Source organism: Phacochoerus africanus, chromosome 5 (genome assembly GCF_016906955.1).
Source record: "Phacochoerus africanus isolate WHEZ1 chromosome 5, ROS_Pafr_v1, whole genome shotgun sequence".
NCBI lineage: Eukaryota > Metazoa > Chordata > Mammalia > Artiodactyla > Suidae > Phacochoerus > Phacochoerus africanus.
Genome location: NC_062548.1, coordinates 2,777,116 through 2,796,286, shown reverse-complemented (window position 1 = coordinate 2,796,286; position 19,171 = coordinate 2,777,116). Strand labels below are relative to the sequence as shown.

General features: G+C 64.5%; 2 protein-coding genes across 4 annotated transcripts; both read left to right on the top strand.

The window, feature by feature from the left end:
- Positions 1–109: 109 nt before the first annotated feature.
- On the top strand, positions 110–2,634 carry PSMG3 (proteasome assembly chaperone 3). Its single transcript, XM_047779410.1, has 3 exons — positions 110–153; positions 729–972; positions 2,137–2,634. The coding sequence occupies exons 2-3, from the start codon at positions 757–759 to the stop codon at positions 2,287–2,289; spliced, it is 369 nt and encodes a 122-aa protein (XP_047635366.1). The 5' UTR covers positions 110–153; positions 729–756; the 3' UTR covers positions 2,290–2,634.
- A 4,207-nt stretch (positions 2,635–6,841) lies between these two features.
- TMEM184A (transmembrane protein 184A) lies at positions 6,842–17,444 on the top strand. Of its 3 annotated transcripts, none has more exons than XM_047779403.1 (9): positions 6,842–6,990; positions 11,076–11,294; positions 13,707–13,872; positions 14,155–14,245; positions 14,356–14,431; positions 14,569–14,660; positions 15,289–15,458; positions 15,827–16,024; positions 16,635–17,444. In XM_047779403.1, the coding sequence occupies exons 2-9, from the start codon at positions 11,076–11,078 to the stop codon at positions 16,892–16,894; spliced, it is 1,272 nt and encodes a 423-aa protein (XP_047635359.1). In that variant the 5' UTR covers positions 6,842–6,990; the 3' UTR covers positions 16,895–17,444. The 3 variants fall into 3 exon arrangements, with proteins under 3 accessions (XP_047635359.1, XP_047635357.1, XP_047635358.1); XM_047779401.1 differs by lacking the exon at positions 6,842–6,990 and adding an exon at positions 10,252–10,479; XM_047779402.1 differs by lacking the exon at positions 6,842–6,990 and adding an exon at positions 10,252–10,479 and having other exon boundaries at positions 11,073–11,294.
- Positions 17,445–19,171: the final 1,727 nt, after the last annotated feature.

Below are 19,171 nucleotides of genomic sequence, written 5' to 3'. Positions count from 1 at the left end.
CGGGCTGCACTTCCGGCGCGGGCCGCAGAGCCCGCGGGCGGGTCTGGCGCTCGAGGGCGGGGCGGGGCCTTAGGGGGCGCGGCCGCGCCGCCACCTGCGTCATTTCCGGGCGCGGCCTGGTGAGCGCGGGCGGCATGGCGGGCGGCAGGAAGGGTAGGGGGCCGAGGAGGCGGGAGCGGGAAGGAGCGGGCGGGCGCCCCCACGGTTGGCGCCCCAGCCACGGTCGCCATCTGCCTCCTGGCTTGGGGACGTGCTGCTTCTCCTGTGGGGCCGGTGGTTTTCCCAAGTGCAGAAAACGGAACCTCAGTGGGCGGACTGGAGGGACGGCAGGAGCGTGGCCACCTGCTCTGGCCTGGCTTTTGCACCTGCGGCGCTTTCAGCCCTTCACCCCCCCCAACCCCCGGCACTGGCACCACCGAGGGCCCCAGGACTCAGAGCCTCGGGATGGGGTGGGGTCACAGTGATGCTTAACAGCAGGGGCCCCAAGCGCGTGGAAGAGGAAAGGAAAGCATATTTTGACATCCTGCCTCCTTTGCCTGGCTAGTTTATGTAAACAAGTGTGTCTAGTCAATGAATCTGGAAAGTTTCGGGCAAATGAGGCCTGTAAGGGTTAACAGATACAGGCTTTTGAATGTGCCCACTTGTATTTCTGTTTTAATGCCAAATGGTACTTACTCTGGAGCCCCAAGGCCATCTGATGCTGATTTACTCTCTTTATTCTTAACAAGCTGAAGGGGCCATTGGACAGACCCAACCATGGAAGGCAAACCATTGGTGATGTCGAAACAGACGACTGCCGTAGTGTGTGGCGTCCCTACCCAGGTGGTGTGCACAGCCTTCAGCAGTCACATCCTGGTGGTGGTGACCCAGTTCGGGAAAATGGGTACCCTGGTCTCCCTGGAATCCAGCAGCATGACCAGTGACATCAGCAAGCCTGTGCTCACCACCAAAGTCCTTCTCGGGCAGGACGAGGTAAAGGGATGGGGGCGGGAGCCCGGTGGCTATAATTTGTTAATACGCATGGGGAGCATCTCTGGGCAGACGCCCCCCACACCCACCGCCGCCAGCCCTCGACAGCATTTTCCGGGGCCTCTCTGCGTCTGACGGCGTCCACCTGCCCTTGGTGGCTGCTGCTTCCAGCCCATCAGCATTTTATCCTGCAGACAGGCGGAGGTATTGATTTTGCGATGTAGGCCTCCCTTCAGTTTGACCCTGTCATAATACATTATGGTAATGACTGGTTGTGCATGCTTCGTTCTGGAAAGACCATCTGTGAGCCTTGACAGGTTGCCTCTGCAGACTTTCAGGGGTCCTTCCAGAGCAGAAATCGCCGGAAGAGACAGAGGAACCAGAAAGCATGAAGGGGACAAGTTTAATGATGCTCCTTAGCAGTGCGTTTATGGCTGGAGTGCTCTGAGTCTCTTTGAACCTGAGTTACTGTCACACTGAACTTACCAGGTGGTGACTGAATGGTTGGAAGCCAGGCCGGGTTCCTCAGGGGGACTAGGAAGGAAGGCATTAAGAAGAAAAGAGGTTGGACCTAGAAATTATCACGCCAAGTGAAGTCAGGCAGATGGTGAGATGCCAACCTCAAATACTGTCACTTACATGTGGGATCTAAAAAAAGGACACAATGGGGCGTTCCCGTTGGGACGCAGTGGAAACGAATCTGACTAGGAACCATGAGGTTGCAGGTTCGATCCCTGGCCTCGCTCCGTGGGTTGAGGATCCGGCGTTGCCGTGAGCTGTGGTGTAGGTCGCAGACGAGGCTCGGATCTGGCATTGCTGTGGCTGTGGTGTAGGCCGGTGGCTACAGCTCCAGTTGGACCCCTAGCCTGGGAACCTCCATGTGCCACGGGTGCGGCCCTACAGAGACAAAAAAAAAAAAAAGGACACAGTGAACTTCTTTGCAGAACAGATACTGACTCACAGACTGAAAAGCTTATGGTTTCCAAGTGAGACAGGTCAGGGGCGGGCAGGGGCTTGGGATGGAAATGCTGTAAAATCGGGCTGTGAGGATCATCGCACAACTGTAAATGTAATAAAACCCATTGAGGAATGTAAAATAAAGTTAATTTAGAAGAAGACAAGCGATTTCTCGCAGTTAAAATGGTCTTCTCTCTTTGCCCTCACCAGCCTCTCATCCATGTCTTTGCAAAGAACCTGGTGGCATTTGTGTCTCAGGAAGCTGGAAACAGAGCAGTCCTCCTCGCCATGGCCGTGAAGGACAAGAGCATGGAGGGAGTGACGGCCCTGAAGGAGGTGATCCGGACGTGCCAGGTGTGGTGACCCTGGGGCAGCCGTTCCTGCTGCCCGTCAGGACCAAGCGGAAACTCAGACACCGTCTGGAGGCTCTGGAGACCTTCCTTCAGTCGGAAGGAGGCGCGTCCTCAGGCTTTAGCCCTTGAAACCGGCAGAACCGTGCACCTCTCAGGCCGACTGGTTTGGAGGCTGACACCCCCAGCGGAGGGAGGAGAGCCGAAGGTGTCCTAGGAGAGCTGTGAGCGGTTCTCTCCGGCTCCAAAGAGTGGCACGTAGTTGAGAATTGACGGAATGAGTCATGGCCCTCAATGTGCAGGTCATTTGTTGGGGGAGATGTTTGTCTTATTAAACATAAATGCACATTTCACAGTACTTCACTGTCTTTCATGACGGTGCTGAGACATTGCTGTCGCGCGGCGTAAATCCGCTGTGGTGGTCTCGGCCTGAAGCCCACAGCCTCATCCTGCTCCTCTGCCTGTGGCCTCTCTGAGCGTCCCGGTCCCCGGACTGCTGGTTGGTACCCTGGCCTCCGGAGCCACATCCTTGAAAGCTGGGGCCAGACACATATACCCCAGGAGGAGGGGGTCAGGTGGCGGGGGGGGCAGGCTAGGTGGCGCCTCACTTCCAGAGAGGCCGGGACCGGGACATGGGAAGCTGGCCGGCTGGGAGGCCCAAGGGCTGGGAGGGCCTGTGTGTGCTGAGGCCTCAGACTGGACGCTGAGCCCAGTGAGGGGGCTGAAGGGCTTCAGGGCTCGCGGGGTCTGCCCCTTGGAGATGTTCCTGGGGCTTGACCTCAGGGTGACGTGTCCACGTGGAAGGCAGCCTGTGGCCTCCCAGGCCTGTGACAAAGGGCAGCCGGGGACCCATCTGGGCTCCTTCATCCCTCCACATTCAGCGACCAGGGTCGTTTCTGTTTGACCCTTTGTCTCGTGAGAACGGGGGGTGGGGGGGGACAGGAGAGTTGAGGTAGGAGCCAAGGTCGGTCTGGAAGCAGAGCCGCGGGGATCCTGAAACTGGGAGGTTGGCATTGACTTCTTAAGAAAACTGGAGGTGGAGCTGTGTGTTCATGAGCCTAGAAAGGGGTCTTTTTATTGGGTTTCTCCTAGAACCAACAGCCCCTGAAATCCTGAGTCTGGTTTGAGAAACCCCTGCCAAGCACCGGAAGGACCAGACCGCTGGTCCCAGGGGAGAGGAACTGGCGGAGGGAAGCGGTCTTCAGGGCGCTCCTTCCCTCAGCAGCCTGCCGGGGGCTCCTGGGGCTCTGCCCACTCGGAGGCCTCACCGCTGTCCAGCCCAGAGACGAGACACGGTTGGACAAACCCGCAGGTGCACAGCAGCCTTGGGGTGACGGACAGCCTCGGCATCAGCACAGCCGGGGAGCCCCACGTGGGCCTCTGCCCGATGTCCCAGAGGGGGTGCCGATGCTTGCATGAGAAGGCACCTTGCAGGGAGCCTGAGGGACCGGGGACCCGACCCCACACCAGGGAAATGGGCACATCCATCCCGGGAGACACTGGCTCCTGGGTGGCCAAGTCTGCCTCGGGGACTTCAGACAGCTTCGTCCCCTCCTCTCTGCTTCCCCAGGCAGACTCCTACTGCCACCTGACGGCTCCGCAGCCTTCACCTCCCCGTCTGCTTGGCTCACCACCGTTTCCCTCTGGGAAGATCCTGCCTGGCTTCTGCCCCCTGAAGGGCCTGGACAGATGCTAGTCTTCAGGCCAGAAAGGAGCCAACCCGCTGGCAGGGAGGGAAAGGGCTGTCCACGTGCGAGGACCCCAGAGGTGATGTGTGCCACGGCAGGTGAGGGGCCGTGGGCACGGCCACAGTAAAGGGAGGGGCCGGCTCCTGGAAAACGCCCCCTGGGCCCAGGGCAGGGCAGGGCAGCATCCCTGAACAGGTTAAAGCTCTATCAGAAGCTTCCGCTCGGTACCAAGCTGTGGCTAAGCACGCTTGTCATCCAGAAGTTAGATGCTTCTGGAAACAGGCCAGCAGGGACCCTGAGCCACAGGTAGGCTCCGCTCTGGGGCTAAGTTCCAGTTTGCAGCTTTGGTTTTCAGATTTGGCCCCTAAACGCACAGCACGACTGGCTCACATTGCCCACCCGTGAGCAGACTCTGGGCCGCCCTTCGTGCAGTCCTGGTGACGCAGCCAGCCCTCACGATGACCCAGTGAGGCCGCTGCTCTTGTCATCTACGTGTCAGACGAGGAAACGGGCACAGCTGCCACTGCGCGGCAGAGCTGGGATTTGAACCGGGCAGAGGGCCCAGGGTCCATGCTGGTCACCTGTCACCCAGCCCCTCAGTGACGCTCATTCTTGGCTCCTTTTCTAAGTAGCCAGCCGTCTTCCTTGTCAGCACTGAAGGCAGGTCCTCTGTGTGTCTGTCTGGCTCCAACCCAGCCTCCGTGCCAGGCCTCCAGCGAGCCAGGCCCGGGCAGCGACCGGATCATCTGAGTCCCTGTGGCTGCCCTTAAGAGGCAGGTAGGCGCTGGAGGAAACTGAGGCTCAGAAGAACAGGGCGAGTCACTCTTCACCCCTAGGCGATCGGCAGTGGCCCCGGGATGTGACACACCTGGGCCCCTGTTAATTTTACTGTCGCCCGGCTGCCGGCGTGGCAGGTGGCGTGGTAACTGACGTATAATTGAAACCAGGGTCCCCAGCGCCTTCCTGAGTCCATCTTGTTTCCAGCTGCCCGAAGCTGTCTGCTGGCTTTTAGGAAACACAGCCTGAGACCAGAGGCTGCCAACATTTCAGCCAGGGCCTCGGCACTCTGCTCTGCCTCCTAAATCAGCACAGGCAATTCTGTGAGAAGGCGCCTGGCCTTTGCTGCCCGCGGTGCTCAGCACGCAGCTCTTGCAGCACAGGAGACGCGTGCTCCAGGGAGGCCGTCTGTAAAGCCGTGCTCCCCGCGGGCAGGGCTCTGGGCTTGGTGGAGGTGGCTGCTCCTTGGTTGGAAAGGCTGTGCATGGCGCTTACCCAGCCGTCAAACTGTAATTAGACGTCTGGCGCTTGACAGCCAAACGTAAATAATGAGCGTGGGGCTGCTGTGCCCGCCCCGCCGCCCGGACTGGTGGCTGAGGGTCCCTTCTTCAAGGCCACACCCTTGGAGCCACAAGGTCTTCTGCTGAGCCGCAGGCAGGGAACCCCAAGGGGCCCTCCCTCTCACTCTGTTTCCTGAGTGGACGTGAGCCTGCGGCTCCGGCTCAGAGTCCAGGGCGAGTGGGTACCTTTGGAGGCCAGAGGCCGGGAGGACGCGCTCCTGGTGATTAGTCGGAGCAGCAGCTCATCTGGGGTTGACAGAGCCTGGACCCACCTGACAACGAGCCTGTGGGACAGGGCAGCAGCCTCCAGGGACTGGCTGCGTGCTCTGGCCTCGGCTACTTGGTTTCGTGCGTTGGAGTGAACGTGGACATGAGGAGAGGGGTGACGAGGCTGATGGCCGGATCACTGAGAGCCAGTTCACAGCAGGCGGGGCCGCGTGGCCAGTGGCTGCAGAGGCACCGTGTCATCTGGGGAGTCAGAGGATGGATGCTGCCTGTGTGGGATGGGGCGGGACATAGGGACTTAGACTCCAGAAGGGTTATGAGGCAATGGGAGGCCCCTGGGAGGCAGGGCAGTTTTCAGAAACGAGCCCAGGTCTGGGGACATTTTGAGGGGGACACGCTCTCCTGTGGGTCCCCAGGAAGGTGCAGGGCAGAGGCAGGAGTGGTGGCTGCCTCGCACCTGTGACACCTGTGGCAGACAGTCTTCTGCAGGCTGAGTGTCTCTCCAGTAAGATACTCAGGAGCCAGGGATTGCTCCCCGGCCGGATGGCCAGGACCAGGCTGCCCACCTCCCGAGCCTGGGCCTCGAGAAGGCGTGCAGGGCCCCGTTTCCTGTGGACAGGAGGTAGGACGGGGCTGTACTGGGAGAGATGTTGCTGGAAGGGGAGGGAGAGAAACAGGAGCGAGGTCTCCAAGCAAAAGAAACCCAGGAACACCAGCTCCAAGGTGGTGCTCCAAGGGGCATGAGCCCCCTTCACAGACAGGAAGACTGAGGCTCGGGACCGTACAGGTGGAAGAGGTGGGGATGGGAGCCACAGCACCCCCACCTGCTGGCCAGGGACCGCAGCCCACAGCCATCCCTGGCCCACGCAGAGGGCTGCCGTTCTCGGCCCAGGAAAGCCTTCAGCGCGCGGCCGCCCGTCCGTGGCTGGGAGTGGGGCTCCCTGATGCACGACCGTCGAGGGGAAGGGACCAAGGAAAAGAGGTGCAGCCACGTGAACAGAGGGTGGATGGGCGGCCAACACTGCGACACCCCGTTAAACCCTCACTGTGGGCACCAGCTGCCGGCCACGCAGATGTGCTGGGGAGGTGCCACCACCCAGAGCCACGAGGCCAGCTGTGCGGACGGGATCCACGCCGGGACTCGGTGGCCGGCGGGAAGGTGGGAGGGAGGACGTCTGGGCAGGGCCTGGGGAGGGTGTGGGCCGCTCCCGGGCAGGTAGGGCAGGCCTGGCGGGGCGGACGGGGCAGGCGGCAGGGAGGAGTTTGCTGGGTCGGGGGGCAAGGCCGGCGGTTCCCCAGGAGCCACAGTATCTGGGACTTGCCCTCACCGCTGTGAGGAGGTAACAGCAGAGGCCTGGAGGCCCGGCTCCGCGGCCGGACACCCCGGCCATCCCACTCGGGCCCAGAGGCCTGCGCAGAGCTGCCCAAGGGGCCTGGCCAGACGCCGAGGGAGCCACCAGGGAGGTGAGCTGTGTGTGTGTGCCCGTGTGTGCCCCCACAAGGGAGCTGTGGTGTCCCGGCCCGGGCCGTGTGCTCCTGGAGAAGAACGCCCACAGCTTGAAATTCTGAGCCTCGCAGCTGCTCCATCCCCTGCCCCTTCTCCTCCCCAGAGGCGCTGCCCCTGCCAGGCCCCGAGATGCCACCTGCTGAGCAAAAGGGGTCACTGGCCAGGCCAGGCCTGTGTCCACATCCCTGCGCCAGCACCCAGGGAAGGATGCCCCCCAGGTACGCGCCCAGGGTTGGCAGCTGGCTCTGGGGCGACGGGCAGGTAGGGACAGGCCCCTGGGAGTCACAGGTTCCCACTGGGAACTGAAGCAATAGGCCCCAGGGAGGGACTCGGCCAGGCGTGGGCAGGACAGGGATGGGAGAAAGGGATCAAAGGCCCTGAGGCCCCACATGTGTCCCACCGAGCCCCGGAGCAGAGGAAGCCCCCCCACGCTGGCCGGACAGCACACTGAGCTCGCCCAGCGGCAGCAGCCTGCAGCGGCCTTTGAGAGGAGCGGCCAGGGCAGGGGCAGGGCTGACCTGCTACACGTGGCCGTTCGGTCACCAGGGGCAACTGAGGCTCAGAGAGGCCCATGGCTGGCCCAAGGTCACAGACAGTGAGAGGCCAGGCCAGGGTCCCAGCTCCTCCTGGTCTGGGCCTCAGCGTCCCGTCCAGGGCAGGAACTGGCACCTCGGCCACCAGGAGGCAGGTTTCCACATGAGGACTCCCCAGACTAGAGTGGGGAGGATGCAGCCCACGTCCCGCAGAGGTCTCGGGGTCCCCAGGCGCCAGTCGGCCAGTCTGGGACTCAACATCCAAAGCCGGCAGGGGAGTAGGGGGACCCCCTCCAGGCACCTCAGGCGCCCCGGGCCGTGGTGGGTGTTGGTTGAGTCAGTGGCCACTGCGTGAGCGTTAACAAAAGCCCATTTGCAAATCTGATGGGCAGCAGTGGGAGAGGGCCCCAGGGCACAGCCAGAGCACCCTGGGGACGTGGGTGACAGGACTCCCCCGCCCTGGCCCCAGCCCTGTCTCTGCCAGCTGGGGCATGCAGCCCTCTGCTGCTGAAGGGGCCTGGGTGGGGGCGAAGGGCCGGGAGCCACCAGAGATGTCCCCATATGCCGGGTGGCACAGTGGCAGCCTAGAAGGAGGTTTGGTGCCTACATCGAGGCCAAGGGCCACGGGCATGAGGTCACTGGAGCGAGGGCAGATGTTGGGCCCAGGGTGGCGAGGTCTGTGGCTGGCCCATGGCTTCTCAGCCCCCCGCAGCCTGGCGGAGCTGCCAGGAGCCCAGTCACCTGGTCACGCAGAAGAGCAGTCAGGGGCCTCGGCCACTCGCATCCGGTCAGGCAGGTCTGTCCTGTGACAGGCTTGGTCAGCGTCCAGCCCCAGGCAGGGAAATCAGGCCCGGCTGGCCCGGCCACCTCTCCTGAGTGGGTGACACCAGCCACCAGGGGCGGGGCCTCACTTGGCCAGAGAGCCCCATGGGTGGCCCCTCTCTGACCCTTCCCAGGACCTGGGCGCTGAACCCCTTGTCTCCCCAGGCCTGGTACCCTTTGTTGGTTGTGCCCAGGCTCGGCTCAGCCAGCTTCTTCCCTCTGACCCAGAGGAGCAACACCCTACCCGCTCTCGGGCCTCCTGCTCGCTCCCAGGCTGTGCCTGGTATGTGGCCCTGTTCCAGGGTCTGGGCCCTGTGGCCAGGGGCCGTCCCCCGAGCTCGGGCCAGAGCAAGGGGGGTTGTCCCAGGCCCTAGGGCTGCAGGAGCCTGCATGCCTTACCCCAGGGAGGGGCTGGAGGCCCCAAGAGGTGAAGGGGCCGGCAGAGGGCCGAGCGCTGCGGCTGCCCCTGGAGCAACCTGGTCAGGGAGCCAGAGAAGGTAGGGGAGCCCCTGGTTCACGACGTGCAGCCTGAGCAGCCAGGACTGCAGATCCAGGCATTGTGGCCCTCAGGGACAGACACTCGCTCCCCGGGCCCCAGACCGGGACTGGGCTGGGCACCAGGTTCCCAACACCCCTGTGGAACTTAAAGAGGTGATGGGAGAGAGAAGGGGACATCTGAGGTGGCAGGTCAAGAAGAAAGCGGGCACAGAGGGCTCCAGGCGGGGCTCCGTGCGGGGTGTCAGGTCCTGCGGCTGCGTCTGAGGCAGGACCATGACAGGTCCGGGGGCCTCCCTGGGGGACAGTGTGGGCAGAGGGGTGGGGGAGCAGGCAGTCCGCCCCAGGGCCCGAAAGCCCCCCCAGGGATGCTGGGCACGTGGGAGCCCCTGACTCCCACCTCTAAAAGGGGTCTTGACCCCATGACCCAGGGCTGCGAGGAGGGTCGGGTGGCACAAAGGACAGGGACCCTGACAGTTTCAGAACGGCCGGGCGGCTGAGTGCCTTCCCAGGGCCTGTGGCCACGGGGCAGGCGAGCCGGGGCCCCAGGCAGGTCACTCACCCCCGCTCACCCCTGGCAGAAAGAGCACAAGTGTTTCCAATGCACCTGCTGGGACTGGGGTTTTGTAATTGAGGTGAAATTCTCATAATAAACTTATCCGTTTGTGGAGCTCTGTGGTGGCCTAGTGGGTTAAGGACCCAGTGTCGCCACCACTGTGGCTCAGGTCATTGCTGAGGTATGGGTTCGATCCCCGGCCCGGAAACTTCTTTTGTGGTTTTTTTTTCTTTCCCTTTTAGGGTCGCACCTGCAGCATACGGAAGTTCCCACCCAGGCTAAGGACTGAATCGGAGCTACAGACGCCGGCCTACACCACAGCCACAGCCACGCCAGATCCAGGCCACATCTGCAAACTACACCACAGCGCACAGCAACGCCAGATCCTTAACCCACTGATCAAGGCCAGAGATTGAACCCGAGTCTTCATGGATACTAGTTGGATTCATTACTGCTGAGCCACTGTGGGAACGCCTGGCTCGGAAACGTCTATGTGCCTTGGATGCAGCCAAAAAAAAAAAAAATTTACCCATTTTAAAGTGGCATTTAATACACCCTTGATGGCATGCAACTGCCACCTGTCTCCTTCCAGAACTTTTCATCACCCCACATGGAAGCCAGTGCCCATGGCACAGTCACAGCCCACCCTGACCCACTGCAGACCCCTCCCATCTGTCTCAGGCCCAGGAAGCAGCTGCCTGGCATCCTGGTGCAGGCAGGTGAGGGCACCTGGCGGCCAGCAGGTTCCTGGGAGCCAGCTGCTGCCAGCAAACAGCGGGGGAAGGTGTCGAGTGTCAGGGGGAGGGGACAGCCCTCCGCTCCTCCCTCTCCCCCTCCGCCCCTCCCCTCGGCCGGCCGGCAGCTCAGGTGGGCCACCTGGGAGGTGGGGTGCTGGCCGCCCCTCCCCAGACCTGGCACAGCCTCCAGAAAGTAGCCTGGCCCCACCCTCAGTGGGGGCCACGTGGCCACACAAATGACTGGCCAGGCTTCCCAGGAGACCGGGCCTCCCGGGACTGGCTTGGGAGCTTCCTGACTGCGAGGTAGGCGCTGGGCCCTGTGACTGTGGCTGCAGGGAGGGGCAGAAGCCTCCAGGGTGGGTGGAGAGAGGTCACTGGAGCCCCGGGAGGTTGGCAGACTGCAGAAAACAGGCACTAAGGGCTAGAAAGCAGGCTTGGGTGGCCAAGGGCCCTGGCCAAGTCGGGCACCGGACGGTCAGGCAGGTCCAGGGGGTACTGGATGCAGTCCTCCTGCTTCTGGTGCCGCCTGGGCGGTGCCCATCTAGCTGCTTCCCGGATCACACCCCGGCTGCCAGAGCCACAGGGGCTCCCGGCCTTCTGAGGTCCCCCAAAAGGTGGGCCCAGCACCCCAGGTCACGGTTGGGCAGCTCATGTCTGCACCCAGGCAGCTGACCCCAGGGAAGGAGGGCCCCGGGGCCCACGCCTTGAAGCCGGGCCCCTACATGCTGAAGTCTGCTCAGAGCCCAGGAAAGGGGACAGAAGGGTCAGCTGGCACTCCCACGGGGGACAGTGGCCAAAGCCCAGCACAGCCCGGCTCGGCCCGCCCCGCGGGCCCTGGGCCGCTTCCTGGCTCTGCGTGTACCTTTGTCCTCACCCCGCCCTCGCCTCTGCCTCAGCAGATGACTCATGCCTCAGGGCTCCTGGGGAACCCCCTGGTGTCGGCCACCTGGCTGCAGCCCAGCCCCCCGCCCACGGGCACGGCCGCACCAGCCGGGGCGCAGGAGGACCACAGGGGGAACGGCTCCCGGGGCGCCTCCCAGCTCTTCCTCTGCACCCTGCTGGCCCGCGGCGTCTCGGGCATCTTCGTGTGGACAGCCCTGGTGCTCACCGGCCACCAGGTGAGCCATCCCCTCTGCTCCCTCGGGACCCTGCTCCCTGTGGGCCCCGGCGCAGCCCGGCCCCAGCTGGCCCTGCCAGGGCGGTGGGACGGCAAGCAGTGACCTCAGAGGGGACAGAAGGGGTCTGGCTGGCCAGAGGACGAGTAACCTGGGGGCGCACAGCAGGTCAGGCCTGGGGAGGCGGTGAGCGAGGGGGAGCTGGGCCAGAGGCACTTGGGACCCACAAAGGGGCCCTCAACCTCACACGGGAGTCAGGGGTGCTGGGGGGCCGGGGGGGCTGCTGGAGCTGAGAGCAGAGCTGTGGGTGATTTGGCTGGCACTGTCATAGGGATTGGATTGGCAGGGGGAGCCCGGAGCGGGGGGAGGCAGTCAGGCGTCTGGCCGGCCACAAAGCAGGTGGCCAGGGGCTTCCAAGGCAGGGTTGGGATTGAGTGGGCAGAGGCCCTTCTTGGTGAGAGCCACCTGCCATGTGGTGTGTGTCCAGGTGTGGTGAATAATATATAAGTGTGTTAGAGAGTTTCCGCTGTGGCTCGGTGAGTTAAGAACCCAACATAGTGTCCATGAGGATGCAGGTTCGATCCCTGGCCTCGTTCAGTGGGTTAAGGATCCAGTATTGCCACGACTCACATCCAGTGTTGCCATGGCTGTGGTGTAGGCCAGCAGCTACAGCTCCAATTCGACCGCATCCCAGGGTCTTCCATATGCCACAGATGCAGCTTTAAAAAGAATGTGTATGGGGGAGGTGTGTGTGTGTGTGTGTGTGTGTGTGTGTGTGTGTGTTAGGGTGGGCCAGGTGGGAGGAAGCAGCCCCTTCCTGTTGGGGCCATCAAGGAGGCCTTCCTGGGGGAGGGAGTATTTGCCCTGGGTCTTACGAAGCTGCCCTGGAGACGGGACAAGCTGGGGCACATGTGTTGCATGGAAGCCATGCCTTTCTCCTGGTGGCAGCCTGGTCTTAGGTCTGGTGTGGGATGCGGTTGGAGGAGCAGCCCTGGCTACAGGCAGTCCCAGTTTCAGCCACAGTCTGCGCCTTGGCTTCACCCTCTGTCCAGCCCCGACCTTCTGTAATTCTGGGGACCAGCTGTGTCCGCGTGTCAGTAGCCCAGCGTCCTGGGGCCCACCGCCTGGATGGGCGCAGTTCTCTGGCCCACCCTGCTTCCCACGCCCACCTCCGCGGCCAGGCCCTCCGTGGCGGAGGCCCTCCCACTGCCCATCCACCCAGAGCCCAATGAGGCAGACAAGGACTCAACCCTCACTTTTAAGACCAAGGCCAGAGAGGACAGCGGCTGGCCAAGGCCACCGAGCCTGGCAGTGCCGGCCCCAGGAACAGAATGTCGCCTCCTGAGAGCTGGTCACGCCGTGCCCTTCCCGCTGCACCAGCTGCCTGATAAGGAGCCTGTCCCTGATGCCAGGCTACCCTGCCACTCCCCGTGCTGCGCCTGCCCGCTCCCCCTCCGCTCACGGAACCTCCAGGAAGTCTTCCAGAGGTGCTGGGTACCACAGACTGTTTGCCTGGCTCCTGGTGCCTCTTTCTCTCAAGGACGCTGTCACTGCTTCTTGTGTCCCAGCAGAAAGCGTGGCAGGTGTCGGAAGGTCGACGGGTGGAAACGGGCACCGCCTGTCTTTCCCTTGGTCCTCACCCTGCCCTTCGACACACCTGGGTCCCGCTTGCTTTGTCCCCCTAATGTGACATGTTGCATTCTCTGAACGGCTCCCCGCCCTGGCGTTTCGGGGCGTCATTTTCACTGGCTGTAGGAGCGCCCTATGTGGGGCCGCACCTCAGTCGTGCCCGGTCCCATGTGTGTCTGTACCATGAATGTCTTTGCACATGGATCCTGGCTTTGTTGTTTTTTTCTTGTTGTTGTCTTTCTTTTTTTCCTTTTCTGGGGCCACTTCCCGTGGCATATGGAGGTTCCCTGGGTAGGAGTCTAATCAGAGCTGCAGCCACCGGCCTATGCCAGAGCCACAGCAACGCAGGATCCGAGCCGCGTCTGCAACCTACACCAAAGCTCACAGCAACACCGGATCCTTAACCCACGGAGCAAGTCCAGGGATTGAACCCGCAACCTCATGGTTCCTAGTCGGATTTGTTAACCACCGAGCCACGATAGGGACTCCGTAGCTTTGTTTCTGAACCAGCCTGTTCCACAGAACAGACCCTAGAGAGGTCAGAGGGCACCTGCCCTTTTAATGCCCCCCCCCCCCGCCCCGTGCTCCCCAGGCCTGCCGCCCCTGCTGGGGGCCGCGCGCCCCTCGGTGAAGGAGCGACCGAAGGTGCGCATGCGTGAGGGAACGCGTGTTCCCACTGCCGAGCTTCCGCTAAGGGCTGGGCTCAGGACGGTTCGCTCTGCTCCCTCACGCTTTCGGGGGTACATGGGCTGCGTCCCCCAAGCCCGCCTCGCTCTGCCCGCCCAGATCTATCTGCACCTGCGCTCCTACACGGTCCCCAACGAGCAGCGCTACATCATCCGCCTGCTCCTCATCGTCCCCGTCTACGCCTTCGACTCCTGGCTCAGCCTCCTCCTCCTGGGAGGCCACCAGTACTACGTGTACTTCGACTCCGTGCGGGACTGCTACGAAGGTGAGGGCCCGGGGCTCCCGCGTGGAGGGTCCAGGACTCCCGGGTTCCCAGGTGGCATGGGGGCTACCGCTGAGCCTTCCCAGACCTGCGCGGGGAGGAGCCCTGGACCCGGGAGGGAGGTCGGCCAAGGTGCCTACCCACTGGGGATGGCATGTGGTCCCAGACCTGGGCTGGGAGCGTCGTGAGGAGGGTCCTTGGCAGCGGGCGCCAGGGAGTCCCGGGTGGTCGGGGAGCCTTCGTGCAGGCAGGCCAGGCTCATTGGTGACCCCCCCTGCTCTGCAGCCTTCGTCATTTACAGCTTCCTGAGCCTCTGCTTCCAGTACCTGGGGGGCGAGAGTGCCATCATGGCTGAGATTCGGGGAAAGCCCATCCGGTAAGCACCTCCCCAGAGCCCCGGGTTCCCCAGGTCCTGGTGGGAGGGCAGCCGGGCTCGTCTGGGGGCGTGTCCTCAGGGGACACGCCTCAGGGACTCCCACACCCCAGGCCCAGCTGCGTCTACGGCACCTGCTGCCTGCGGGGCATGTCCTACTCCATCGGGTTTCTGCGCTTCTGCAAGCAGGTGAGTGCCCGCCCCCCACCCCGCCCTGGCTGCCCCCTGACCGCCCCTCACTGCCCAGGGGGCTGGGGGCTGGCTTCTTGCCAGCTGCCCCCAACCACCACGGTTCCTGGGCCCATCGGGCCCTCCCCCACCCCCAGGCCACTCTGCAGTTCTGCGTCGTGAAGCCCGTCATGGCCGCGGCCACCATCGTCCTGCAGGCCTTCGGCAAATACCACGATGGGGACTTCAAGTAAGGCCTGGCTGTGGTGCGGAGGGATGGGGGGCTCCCAGGGGAGGTGCGCCAGGCTCGGCAGAGGGCTCAGCACAGGCCTCGTCCCTTGCCCCTCCTCCCCTCGGGCAGACACACCCAGAGGAGCGGGCTCCGTGTCACACAGGGGCCCTGGGACCCCAGGGCTACGGGCACCACCTGCCGCCTGCCCTCCACAGAGCCAGGCTGGGATTTGAGGGCATCCGGGCCCAGGAAGCCAAGCTCCGCCTGGCACGTGCCCCTGTGTCGCACGCACCCCTCACACACACATGCCCATGCCCACGTGCGCTCACGTGGGTACACAGGCTCTCACACGCATGCGCACACAGTGGTTGCGCATGCGCAGGAGGTAGAGTGGGCGGGGCAGCCGGGACCGGCCTGGGGAGGAGCTTCGTGGGGAGGACGGCTTGGCGTCCTTGCCAGTGCTCCCTGGGGACGTATAGAGGGATTCCTGGAGGCCCCCCGCTGCTGCCCGCAGCCCTGTCTGCTGGCCTTGAGGGAGGGTCAGGTCTGCGTCCCTGCAGGTGCCCCGGCTGGGGGCAAAGCTGGTGTGGGTGGGGGGGCATGGGGGCGCGGAGCCGCCCTGACCCCGGCACCTCCCCTGCCCCAGCATCCACAGTGGCTACCTCTATGTCACCCTCATCTACAACGCCTCCGTCAGCCTGGCCCTCTACGCCTTGTTCCTTTTCTACTTCGCCACCAGGGAGCTCCTGCAGCCCTTTGAGCCCGTCCTCAAGTTCCTCACCGTCAAGGCCATCATCTTCCTCTCTTTCTGGCAGGGTGGGTGGGGCTGCCGAGGCAGGGCTGGGGCCAGAGACGTCCCCGGGTGCCCCCAGCTGTAGCAAGGTCAGGAACACAGCCCTGTCAGCTGCCGGCCATAAAGCCCCCGGCGCAGGGGAAATGGTGCAGGTCTGACTGCTGTGGGGGAGAGGTCACGCAGAGGGGCCCTGGGGCCCCGTCCCGGGCTCTGGGTGCTCCCAGCCCTCAGTTTTTAGAGGACAGTGAGGGGTGGAGCCAGGGAGAGGTCAGGACAGACTCCTGGGCAGTTCCCGCGTACCCTTGGAGGCGCCCTGCAGACCCCCGCCAAGCCCACAAGGCCAGCCTCCCGTCCGGGGCAGGTGCCTGAGTGGCCGCCACCACGCCCCCAGGGCTGCTGCTGGCCATCCTGGAGAGGTGTGGGGTCATCCCCGAGGTCCAGGTCATCGACGGGAGCGAGGTGGGGGCTGGCACGGTGGCCGCCGGCTACCAGAACTTCGTCATCTCCATCGAGATGCTCTTCGCCTCCATCGCCCTGCGCTGCGCCTTCCCCTGCCAGGTGTACTCGGAGAAGAAAGAGGACTCGCCAGGTACAGCTGGTCCTGCCAGCCCCGGGGGGGGGGCAACCTGGAACCTCACACGTGCGGGCCTGAGGCGGGGCCCCCAGCCCCGTGTCTCTGTCCCCTCGCCTGCACACAGGCTCTGGGAACCTGGACCTGATGGGAGGGAGGCAGGCCCACGGGCGGACCAAGCTCCAGACGGGTAGCTCACCTGCACGGGGTCCAGGGGAAGAGCCCAGGCCGGCGGGCAGCAGGGGCCGAGGGCAGGGGTCTGAGCTCGGAGGGACATGATCTGGGTCCCTGGGGTGATAGCGCCTGGGTGGCCCCACCCAGGTTCCTGAACGGGAGAGGCCAGGGGCCGGCCGGTGCTGGCACCCCTAGTGAATGGCCTGAGCCTGGACCGGTCAAGGCAGTGGCCGAGGGTGTGACGGGTTCACCCCAGTGCGGACAGAAGATGGGAGCCGGCCCAGGGTGGTCTCCCTTCTGCCGCCTCCGGCAGGGGTCGGGGCGAGCTTGAGGGGGCTCTGGGGATCGCCCTCTGCTGGCGGCCTCGAGGCTGGCGGGGAGCAGGGCTGGGTGGGCGGGAGGATGGCGGGTGCGGGGAGCACCCGTCCCCAGCTCCCACGCCGCCTGCCCGCAGCGCCCACGGCTCCCATGCAGAGCATCTCCAGCGGCCTCAAGGAGACCATGAGCCCGCAGGACATCGTGCAGGACGCCATCCACAACTTCTCACCCACCTACCAGCAGTACACGCAGCAGGCCACACACGAGGCCCGTGGGCCCGGCCCGGCCAGGGACCCCTCGTCCAGCACACACGCCGGCGCGGACGGTGGCTCCGGCAGGGGCAGGAAGAGCCGAAATGTGGAGAAAAGGATGCTGATCCCCGCGGAGGAGCTGTAGGGGCCTCGGGGTCCCTGGCCACTTGGCTGGGAACATGCAGGGCCCCTCGTCCACCAATGCTCTTGCCAAAGGTCAGGCCCCTACTGGGGGCCTCCTGTCAGGCCACCAGGGTCCCCTTTCCCTTCCTGCCTTGGGCCAGCAGAGTGGGTCGCTTGGTGGCCCTGCAAGGCGCCTGGGGGGCCGCACCGTCGCCTGGAGGGCCCGAGACTCCAGAAGAGGCTCTGCGCCTTTCTGACCAGCCCAGGGACCTGCGGGGCTCCCCGGGCCTTCGGCTCAGGCGGCCCCCTGGACGGACAGACCCCAGGCTGGCAGCTGTGGGGAAGGATGGTCGGGGGCACCGGCAGCCCTGGCCCCAGAGTCCTGGAGCTGCAGGCCACGCAGGCTGTGGGGGTGCGGGGCGTGGAGGAAGGGCCGAGGCAAGCCCCCCTCAGCTGCTTCCCATGGGGGGCGCGCCTGCCGTGGGTCTGGGTGGTGCCGGGGCCACGGCGGAGGGTGCGGGCGTCCCAGGCAGCCGCACTTAATTAGACATAAACAGCCCGGGTTTTCTAGCGACACTAGTGGCCTCTGTTCCTGCAGGCTCAGTGCTCTGATGGAGGGACTGTGGGCCGGCAGAGGAGACCCGTGTGCTAGGTCTGCGTGTTGAGGGGAGGGCCCCGTCCCCCTTGGGGCCACGTTCATAGCTCCGAGCAGGCAGGCGAAGAGCTGAGACTTGAGATGGGAGGGCCGCCCTGTGCCTCAGCCTCCCTGCCATCAGTCAGTGTGCCAAGCCCCAAGGCCGAGGAGAGGCTGGTACCTTCCCTGTGCTGGGCGGGAGCCCAGAGAGCTGGGGAGCCCCGGACATGGGAGTGGACATGTGAGGGTGCCCGTAGGCCAAGGGGGACATGCAGGGACAGAACCTTGGTCCATCCAGGGAGCCTGCGGCATCAGCAGGGTAGTGGCAGGTGCAGGGCACTGGGCGGTAGCAGTGCCTACGGCAGGCATAGGATGCCAGGTGGCCCATGGCAGGGGGCCCGGGCCACCGCCCAACCACCACCCTCCACGCTCCTGGCCGCCGGCTCCGTCACCAGGGAAAGAGTGAATGGTGCTGAGGGTTTCACGAACTCAGCAGGAAAGGAACAGGCCTACGGCGTCAGGCCAGAGGAGGTCACCCCTGCCCACTTGCTTCCTGGGCCTGGGGACACGGGACTCAAGGCCAGCAGCCTCTCCCAGGGCCCAGACCAGCTGCTCGTTAAGACAGGCAGGCCTCCTCCCTGCTGCGTGCCGGGAAGTCCCCACCTGGCTTATGGTGCCCTCTGCCCACGGTCAGCCCAGCGAGGCTCCCGAGGCCGGGCCCCTGTGTCTCAGTCAGCCGGCTTGGGAGGGAGGTTTTCTGGAGGCGGTGGATGGAGATAAGGTGCCGGCAGGTGAACCGGGGAGGCGGTGCCGCCCGGGTGGCTCCCCCTTTGAGGCCTGAGCTGCCCAAAGCTCTGTGTCTGGAGGACACGTGGGCCAGGGCCCCTTGTGCAGACGCGGACACGGCGAGGGTCGGGGCTGCAGGGTGCTCTCCGCCAGGCTCAGGCACCGGGGCAGCCTCGTCCGGGCTGGTGCTTCGGGAGCACCTGCTGTGCGCCAAGGCCCAAGCCAGCAATGTCACACGCACAGGCTCCCACGACAGCCTTGAGGCGGCTGAGGTTGAGCCACCTGCCGGAGGTCACGGGGCCAGCCAGAGCAGGGCATTTGCCAGCTGGTCCCAGCCCCCACAGGCCTCTCTCTGGGGCCAGGCTTTTGTGACAGAGTGAGGCAGTGAGGGCACAGCCCTGTGCTCCTGAGCCTGCAGCGGGCACAGAGCCTCAGGCAGGTCAGAGGGGCGGCTATCCCAGCCATGCCATGGAGCCGAGTGAGGGTGCTCGGACCAGGGCACAGCAGGACATCTTGCTGCCCAATGAAAAGTGGGCTCCCTGATGCCAGGCTGTACCACGTGGGGCTGGGAGCAGCCGAGGAGCTAAGCCACGGGCTGTGACCGGGTTACCCAACTGTGCTGCCCTCGGTGTTCTCATCTGTGAAGTGGCCCCAGCAACCCACACTACGGGGTGGCAGCCCCGAGAGCAGACGGGCAGCCTGGAGCCCCAGCCGGGCCGGGTCTGCGCCGCCTCCTTCACACCCACAGGCTGCTGCCAGTTCCAGCCCTGGTGCTGCTGTCCTGGGTTCCCAGGGAACAGGAGGCGGGGTGGGGGCCCTCCCAGGGCTGGCCCGCGGGGGTCTGGCTCCGCTGGGGGAGACTGAGCAGCAGAGCCCTCT

Bases quoted from the DNA above. Each gene is read 5' to 3' on its own strand.
- TMEM184A (XM_047779403.1), top strand. From the start codon at position 11,076: ATGACTCATGCCTCAGGGCTCCTGGGGAACCCCCTGGTGTCGGCCACC. The intron at 14,246-14,355 runs GTAAGCACCTCC...CCCACACCCCAG, and splicing joins ATTCGGGGAAAGCCCATCCG to GCCCAGCTGCGTCTACGGCA. The intron at 14,661-15,288 runs GTAAGGCCTGGC...CCCCTGCCCCAG, and splicing joins TACCACGATGGGGACTTCAA to CATCCACAGTGGCTACCTCT.
- PSMG3 (XM_047779410.1), top strand. From the start codon at position 757: ATGGAAGGCAAACCATTGGTGATGTCGAAACAGACGACTGCCGTAGTG. The intron at 973-2,136 runs GTAAAGGGATGG...TGCCCTCACCAG, and splicing joins TCCTTCTCGGGCAGGACGAG to CCTCTCATCCATGTCTTTGC.